Raw genomic sequence first — 9303 nt, 5'->3', positions numbered from 1 at the left:
AAAATAGTGTTTGAAATACCATGATTTGATAAGATATCCTGCTGTCTTCCTTCAACTAGAAAGTAGAGGTTGACCTGAAGGTCAGGGAATCTTCCTCTTCAGGCCTCAGAATTGAATGGGAAGGGGACTCTGATTACTGGAAAGGCACCTGCCAAGTGGCTATAAGACTATTTAAAGTTCTTGCCTGGCACCTTTCTATTTTTAGACACAGTTTCATGTATCCCAAGCATAACCCAAGCATAAAATTCTCCTGCTTCCACAACTGTTTTATCGATGCAGTGGTGGAGGTGAACACAGAGCTTCAACCTTGAAAATACATTTTCTACCAACTGAGTCATGTCCACAGAATCATCAGTGACACTAAGGTATAAATGCCACCTTGTCCCTTATGTCATCTCAGACATCTGCACCATTTATTGTGTCATCTAAGGTCACATTGCTCAGCTCATGATAGAACAGGAAGACATGCAAATTTTGTTCTCCTCTGCCCATGAAAACCAGCCCTGACCCCACAGCTCTGACAGAGGAACCCAGCTCTGGACTCACAGGTCCTCCCATTCTGTGGTCATCACTGAGCAGTGTTCAACACTCAGCATGGAGATGAGACTGAGCTGGGTTTTCCTTGTTGCGCTTTTACAAGGTAATTTATTTGTAATAAGAGATGCCTAGTGTGTGAGTGGTTGTGAGTGAAAGAAACAATGGATATTTGTGAGAGTTTATTGACAGGATTCTCTGTGTTTGCAGGTGTCCAATGTGAGGTACAGCTGGTAGAGTCGGGGGGAGGCTTGATGCATCCTGGAAATTCCCTGAAACTCTCTTGTGCAGCCTCTGGATTCACCTTCAGTGGTTACTACATGCACTGGGTCCGCCAGGCTTCAGGGAAGGGGCTGGAGTGGATTGGTGTAACTAAACATAAATATAATAATTATGCAACAGACTATGCGGAGTCCGTGAAAGGCAGATTCACCATCTCAAGAGACGACTCCAAAAGCAGCCTCTACCTGCAAATGAACAGCTTAAGAGCCGAGGACACTGCCATTTATTTCTGTGCTGCAGACACAGTGAGAGGACTTCAGTGTGAACCCTGACAAAAACCTCCCTCCCTGCAGGAGCGCTCAGGACCAGCAGGGGGCGCACTGCGCACATGGAAAACCAGCACATTGCAGGAACAGGTGCAGATGTAACTGAGTGTTCCTGGGTTCTCAGTCTCAGCTGGCACTCCATCTGATGATTTCCCATAATGCTCTCTGCACTTGTGGTTTGTAAGGAAGGAAAAAACAGAGTTCAGTTTTGCCTACACACACACACACACACACACACACACACACACACACACACACACACACGGTCTAAATGAACGAAATGCTAAAAATCACCCCTGTCTGCAGAAATGGCTGCTGATGTCACCGGGATCAAATGTTAGTGAAGGTCCTGGGTGTTGGTGAGGTGTTTGGTATTAGGGGAGTTCAGAGAAGGCACACTGTGTGACTGGACACCCTAACAGTTCCCACATATGTCTGTTTTCCTGAGAACTGTGAACCTCAGTAACAGGGCTGAGCCATTATCTGCTACTTAATGAATACCTTTCATCCTCATCATATATCCTACTAGAGTTTGTTCCTCTGGAACAACCTCTGACCTCAGTTCTCAACACTGATGGGAGCCGCTCACATTAAACTCAGCTGAGCCTCAGGCTGTAGCTCCAGTGCCCATTGGGGACGGTTGTAGGAAAAAGGTCTGTCCCAATTTTCCTGACTTTTTCTTCTGTGTTTTTTATAGAATCTTAAAAATTAAAAGAGTCCTGGTTAAACTGGGGCTATGTCTGCTAAGTCAAAATGTTAATATTTTTTAGAAGAAGGATTTATGATGTTATTCTGTTCCTCCATCTTGAGCCAGTTCGCAGACACTGACAGATAGGTTTCCTGCTGAGCACTGAACTCTAGGACTCAGTGCCCTGGTCTCTGTGAGGTGAGTTATCCTTCTTCCTGATAATTGCCCACCTGCAACTGAGCCTTGCCTCAGAAAAGTTCTGCTCCAGGTGTCCTCTATGCAGGAGCCCCCACACTAACCCTACCTCACAGCAAAGGAGAAAATAGTTTCTTATTTTCCCATCATCACCTCATTATCAGTAGAAATCAAACATTTTCACGGAACAATATTTGTGTGGGAAGAGCTTTAATTCACAAAACATGTGTTTAACATCTACATAAATTCATGCCTTAATCTGTGGACAACCGGGAAGCCCATTCATAAACTGCACACATCCATCATTAAGTAACTCCTTGCTCATGGTGAAAAGGTGGAAGAGTTCTCATTTGCAGTAGAGAAAGACTCAACACCTTTGTATCTCTGCACTACCCCCTGTGCTCTGCAGACAGCTCAGCTTCAGTCACACAGCTGACAAAGACACATTGTGCTTAGTGGCTTGTGGTGTTGTGAAAGATCTCTGAAGAGGTAGACTCTGGCCCCACCAGAGACTTGTGAAAGTTTGTTATAGACATTTATATTAAAAATAGTGACAATAAGAAATCAAGTGTCACTTACACAAAATGAAAATACTACAAGACAATATGATTTCTGTGGTGATAACAAGTGAAAGCTTTCCACATGGCAGAATAGACAGATGGCAGGTCAAGCAGTTCTTGTGTGTGTTGAAATGTTTAACAGAGTAAGGAATCAATGCAATTTGAGAAAATGTATTAATATATTTTTCCAAAGAATTTTTTCATTAATTCAAATTAGAAACAAGCCTGCTTCACAGTCAATCCCTCTCCCTCTTCCTCAACTCCTCTCAAAACTCACACCCATATGCTCCCCAGGGAGGATGAGGCCCTCCATGGGTGATCCCCAAAGTCTGTCATACCATCCTGGGCAGTGGCTAGCCCCGCCCCATCTGTCCCCTTGTGTCCAGGCTGAGAGAGCATCCCTCCATGTAGAATGGGCTCCTAACGTCCTTTCTCACAACAGGATAAATCCTGATCTACTGCCAGAGGCCCCACAGAGTTCATAGGCCTCCTCATTGACATCCATGTAGGGGTCTGGGTCAGTCCTGTGCTGGCCTCCCAGACATTAGTCTGGGGTCCATGGGCTCCCCCTTGTTCAGGTCGGCTGTTTCTGTGGGTTTCACCAGCCTGGTCTTGTCCCCTTTGCTCTTTACTCCTCCCTCTCAGCAACTGGATTCCAGAAGTGGGGATCAGTGTTTAGCGGTGGATGTCTGCCTCTGCTTCCATCAGCCACTGGATGAAGGCTCTAGGATAGCATATGAGATAGTTATCAGTCTCATTATAGCGGAAGGGAATTTAGGGTAGCCTTTCCACTGTTGCTTAGATTGTCAACTGGTGTTGTCCTTGTTGATCTCCGGAAATCTCCCGAGTGACAGATCTCTCCTTGAAACTATAATGGCCCCCTATGATATGGTATCTCTCATCATGCTCTCCTCTATTCTTCCCACAACTTAACCTGCCCGCTCCCCCATTTCCTCCACTCCCCTCCTCTACTCTCTCTCTCAATCTCCCAGCTTTCTCTCCCCTACCCTCATGCTCCCAATTAGCTCAGGAGATTCTATCCCCTTCCCCTTTACTGGGGGTGAGGGGTAGGGCGTGGGGTGGGGCATGCATTCTTCTCTTACAGTCCTCCTTGTGTCCTAGCTTCTCTGTCAGTGTGGATTGTAGCCTGGTAATCCTTTGCTCTGTCTAAAATTCATATATGAGTAAGTACATATTATGTTTTTCTTTTTGTGACTGGGTTACCTCACTCAGGATGGTTTCTTCTAGTTCCATTCATTTGCCTGGGAATATCAAGGTTCCATTGCTCTTTTTCTGCTGAGTGGTACTCCATTGTATAAATCTACCACATTTTCTGTATCCATTCTTCCGATGAGGGGCACCTAGGTTGCTTGCAGGTTCTGGCTATTACAAACAATGCTGTTATGAACATAGATGAACATATGTCCTTGTTGTATGAATGTGCATTATTTGGGTATATGCCCAAGAGGGAAATTGCTGGATCTTGGGTAGACTGATTCCAATTTTCCTGAGAAACCACCATACTGATTTCCAAAGTGGTCTTACAAGTTTGCACTCTCACCAGCAGTGGATCAGTGTTCCTTTTTCTCCATATCCTCTCCAGTATAGACTATCATTGGTGTTTTTGATTTTAGCCATTCTGGCCGGTGTAAGATGGTATCTCAGAGTTGTTTTGAGTTGCATTTCCCTGGTGGCTAAGATGTTGAGCACTTTCTTAAGTCTATTTCAGTGACTTTAGATTCCTCCATTGAGAAATATCTATTTAGTTCTGCACCCTACTTATTAATTTCATTGTTTGATGTTTTGGTGGCTAGCATCTTGAGTTCACTGTATATTTTGGAAATCAGCCATCTCAGATGTGGGATTTGTTACGATAAATCTTTCTGCCAAATGTCGCCTGAGCCCCACTGTCACGTGTGAGCTTTACGCCAGCTGCCTGCCTGAGTTAAGCCCAAATGAATACACAGAAACTTGTATTAGGTTCAAAGCTGCTTGGCCAATGACTAGGATTCTAATCTGTTAGTTCAGTCTCAATTATCATAAATCTATATATTTTATAAGACTTATCTTATTGGACGCCTTATTGGCGTCCCTCCTTGAAGGTGGATTACATCCTGCCACTGGAGGAGGAGTGGAGGGGGAAAAAGTCCCCTCCTGTTTCTCCTTAGCTTAAATATGAGTCTCCTTGCCATGTCACTTCCTGCCTGGATCAGCACTTCTCTACTACATTTCCCAGAATCTTCTTTGACTCCTAGTCCTGCCTAATTTGCCGTTTCATTAGCCAAACAGAATTTTATTTAACAATCAATAAGATAAACATATACAGTACATTCCCCATCAGGGGTTGGTGAAGATATTTTTCCCATTCCATGGGCTGTGGTTTTGTCTTGATAACTGTGTCCTTTGCCTTACAGAATCTTCTTAGTTTCAGGAGAGAAATTTATTAATTATCTTTCTCAATGTCTGTTTTCTGGTGTTAGGTTCAGGAAGTAGTCTCCTGTACCAATTTGTTAAAGGGTATCTCCCACTTTCTCTTCTAATGTGTTCACTGTGGTTGGATTTATGTTGAGATCTTTGATCCATTTGGAATTAAATTTTGTGCATGGTGATAGATATGGATCGATCTGCAATCTTCTAATGGCCAAATCCAGTTATGCCAGCACCATTTGTTGAAGATGCTTTCTGTTTTTCCATTGCATAAATTTAGCTTCTTTGCCAAAAACTGTCAAGAACTAAATTTCAAACAGGCCAGGATGGAGGGAACCAAACAAGACTGAAGTTTTTACAAGTTAATTGCTAGCAATCCAAATTATTGAACTCAGGATGATAAGAATATAAAAATTGTAAGGACAGCAGGGGGCACAATAGAGCCATTAATCAGAGGAAATCAGATGGAAATCTGCTGAGGATTGGAGGATTGCAGGGAACTCCAGAGCCTCTGTGCACTCCCTTCTTAAAGTCTTAGCTGAACAACATCTGCTACAGTTGATATGTGAAGTCTACAATTTTCACACAGAGAAAACAATCAATGTTAAATATTATATACATTTTTCTCCCTTAATTTTAAAATATCTATGTATTTTTTATTTTCGTAAAACTTTTTCATACATTGTATTCTGATGAGATTCCATGTCCAATTCCTCTTAGCTGTTTTCCATATTCCTACAAGAAACCCACAACTTTTCTTTTTCTCAATAGAAAGGAAATTAATGAACAAATACAAAAGGATTAACAAAAAGAAAAAAAAGCCACCAGGAGCATACACCTAAAATATGGTGAAACAGAAAAATATAAATAGCTTATATATGAAAGAAGAGTGAAAATTCTACCCATTTAGGAGTTGATTAAATTCCCATGGACAATTCTCATCATTGCTATCACCACCTGTGTACCTATTTTTTCATGAAAAGGAACTAATGAATCTGGTGGGATTCTATTGTAAATGGAGAGATTAGGCCATGATTTTATAACCACAATGTCTACACAGGTCTCAGGAATGACTGCTTCCTCAGACAGGATGAGGATTTGGACCTCAGCATCCAGTTGACTGACCCAGGTGTCCTCCACCTCCTCCTTCTCCAGCTGGACAAGGTCCTTATCTAAGAAGCACCCTGCTCATGAATATGCAAATCATGTGAGTCTATGTGGTAAATACAGGGATGTCCACACCACCAACAACATATGATCAGTGTCCTCTCCACAGTCACTGAGCACACAGGTCCTCACCATGGGATGGAGCTGGATCATCCTCTTCCTGGTGACAGCATCTACAGGTAAGGGCTCCAAGTTCCATTCTTGAGGAGGGGCCATGCAGTCAGGTGACAGTGACATCCACTCTGCCTTTGTCCCCACAGGTGTCCACTCCCAGGTCCAGCTGCAGCAGTCTGGGGCTGAGCTGGTGAAGCCTGGGTCCTCAGTGAAGCTGTCCTGGAAGACTTCTGGCTACACCTTCACGAGCTATCTTATGAGCTGGGTGAAACAGAAGCCAGCACAGGGCCTGGATTGGATTGGATGAATTAATCCTTCTTATGGTAATACTGACTACTATCAGAAATTCAAGGGCAAGGCCACACTGACTGCAGACAAATCCTCCAGCACAGCCTACATGGATCTCAACAGCCTGACATCTGAGGACTCTGCTGTCTATTACTGTGCAAGACACAGTGTTTCAACCACATCCTGAGTGTGTCAGAAACCATGGAGGAGCAGGAAGCTGAGAAGACAGATGAGATGAGCCTGGATACTTACACAGAAATAATCATTCTGTGTGACCCATTTTTACCCTACTCCTAACAGTCTTACATAGTGTTTGTCAATTTTTCCAAATAATATCATATAATGATGTGATCCTTGTTGGTTTTCATTCAGTAACCAGATCTTGAGGAGATTTTTATCAGTGAACACCTATATTGACAATATCCCCACTCAAATTCTTCTTGTGTCCAACTCATGCTCACTCTCAAATTCATGACTTCTTCATCCGTACATAATACTTTTCCTGTCTCTCCTCTTCCTCTAATCATCGGGTGTTTTAGGGAGGTCACAGAAGAGCAGGTCTTTATTGTAGTTGGGGAAGGTCTCTCCTGGAGGAGCTAAATGTTAAATACAGGTCATCAAAATGTGTTTTAATCATTGTTATGCAGAACCACAGTGTTTATATTCATATAGTTGTTCTATTGTTTTGTTGAGGGTCAATAGTGGACCTTTATGCCTGATATGCTGTACCACTCAGCAACAATGTGTTAATTCAGCTTAACAAATGCTTTCACTATTCACTGACCCATTTTTTTAAAATGATTTTGGTTTCGTTTTGTTTCTCTGAGTTTCTTATTAAATACATAATTATTTCACAAAGACAAGAAAAAAATTATAAAAGAGAACAATAAATTAAGGCTGAAAAGTTGTATTTCTTTTTTAAAACCTAAAATGATACTAAGTAAATTTTCTTTTTTTCTTATTCATTCTTTATCACTCTTCCTCCTGACAAACAGCTCAATACAGACCAAGCATAACTCAAACCCTTGATTCCCCTGCCCCATTCTCTTGTCTACAATGCAGTCCTGGGAATAAACATATGGCTTCAAAAATGCAAAACAATACTCTACCAACTAACCTGTGGCCCTGGAGAGTAATTGATGCTTTCATACCATAAACTCCACTTTGGTCTTTATTTCATCTCAGTCATTTGCACCCTTATTTGTCTCCACTAAGCTCCTGGCGCTGAGTTCATGACATAGCAGGAAGACATGCAAATTATGTCCCCCTCTGCCCATGAAAACCAGTCTTGAACCTACAGTTCTGACAGAGGCACCCAGGTCTGGACTCACAGGTCCTCCTATTCTTTGGTCATCACTGAACACTCAACACTCAGCATGGATTTGATACTGAGATGGGTTTTCCTTGTGGCTCTGTTGAAAGGTAATTTATACATAAGGAGAGATACTAAAGGTTTGGGCAAATGTAAGTGAGAGGGTTATTGGACATCCATGAGTGTGTACTCAAAGAATTCTCTGTTTGCAGGCATCCAGTGTGAGGTTCGGCTGGTGGAGTCTGGTGGGGACTTGGTACAGCCTGGAAGTTCCCTGAAACTCTCCTGTGCAGCCTCTGGATTCAGCTTCAGTGATGCCTGGATGAACTGGGTCTGCAAGGCTCCAGGGAAGGGACTGGAGTGGGTGGGAAGAATTAAGCACAAACCTGATAATTATGCAACAAGCTACGGGGAGTCCGTGAAAGGCAGATTCACCGTCTCAAGAGATGACTCCAAAATCAGCCTCTACCTGCGAATGAACAGCTTAATATCCGAGGACACCCAATTTATTACTGTAGTGCAGACAGTGAGAGGACTTCAGTGTGAACCTGACACAAACCTCCCTGCAGGAGCGCTCAGAACCAGCAGGGGGCGCACTGCGCACATGGAAAACCAGCACATTGCAGATGTAACTGAGTGTTCCTGGGTTCTCAGTCTCAGCTGGCACTCCATCTGATGTTTTCACACAATGCTCTCTGCATTTGGGGTCTGTAAGGAAGGAAAAAACAGAGTTCTGTTTTCGCTCCATGAAAACACACACACACACACACACACACACACACACACACACACACACACACACGGTCTAAATAAACTAAATGCTACAAATAACCCCTGATTGCAGAATTGGCTGCTGTTGTCACCGGGATCAAATGTTAATGAATCTTAAAATTTGTCAAAATCCTGTTTTTCCAACTCTTATGCCTCCCCCACGTAAAGCATATAATGTCTTGCTTAAGTGAAGTCTCTTGACAACAGATAGGCAGTATCTACACCTTATATTTGATTTTGTGTTTTTCTGGAACTATAAAGCTTCATAAGCAATGAAGAAGACCATTAATGTGGAACCTCTTTCTCATGATTGTTCTCATAGGATTGCACATTTTTCATGATTTTCAGTGGTTGATTTGATATCAGGTATCCCATCCATAAGAACTTAAAGATCGTATCCAAGTCTAATAAGTCTTCACATTCATTTTCCTTGATTTGTACAGTCTAGGTGTTTCATCAGGAGACATGCTCCTCTTACAATGCTGACCCATGATGTAAAGGAGGAATGGAGTGTAGAAGTCATCTGTAAACATCTCCACACATAACTTGCAGAGCAGACACTCCAGACATCTCCAGAAACACACCTGTACTGTTTCTTGTTTCAGATGAGATATCTGACCACAGAGGACACCATAGAGTCTCCATCTGTTGGAGAATCAGAATGAGACGTTATGATCCAGGTCCCAGATACAATCCTGT

General features: G+C 42.7%; 1 pseudogene and 1 gene segment (V, D, J or C); both read left to right on the top strand.

Moving 5' to 3' along the window:
- Positions 1-561: 561 nt before the first annotated feature.
- LOC118237639 lies at positions 562-1088 on the top strand. The segment is given in 2 exon segments: positions 562-640; positions 745-1088. Coding segments are annotated over 2 exon segments (390 nt in total).
- Positions 1089-6252: 5164 nt separating this feature from the next.
- LOC118238874 lies at positions 6253-6708 on the top strand (annotated as a pseudogene).
- The last annotated feature ends 2595 nt before the right edge of the window (positions 6709-9303 follow it).

This window comes from Cricetulus griseus, chromosome 5 (genome assembly GCF_003668045.3).
Source record: "Cricetulus griseus strain 17A/GY chromosome 5, alternate assembly CriGri-PICRH-1.0, whole genome shotgun sequence".
Taxonomy (NCBI): domain Eukaryota; kingdom Metazoa; phylum Chordata; class Mammalia; order Rodentia; family Cricetidae; genus Cricetulus; species Cricetulus griseus.
This window is presented reverse-complemented; position numbering and strand designations above follow the sequence as displayed.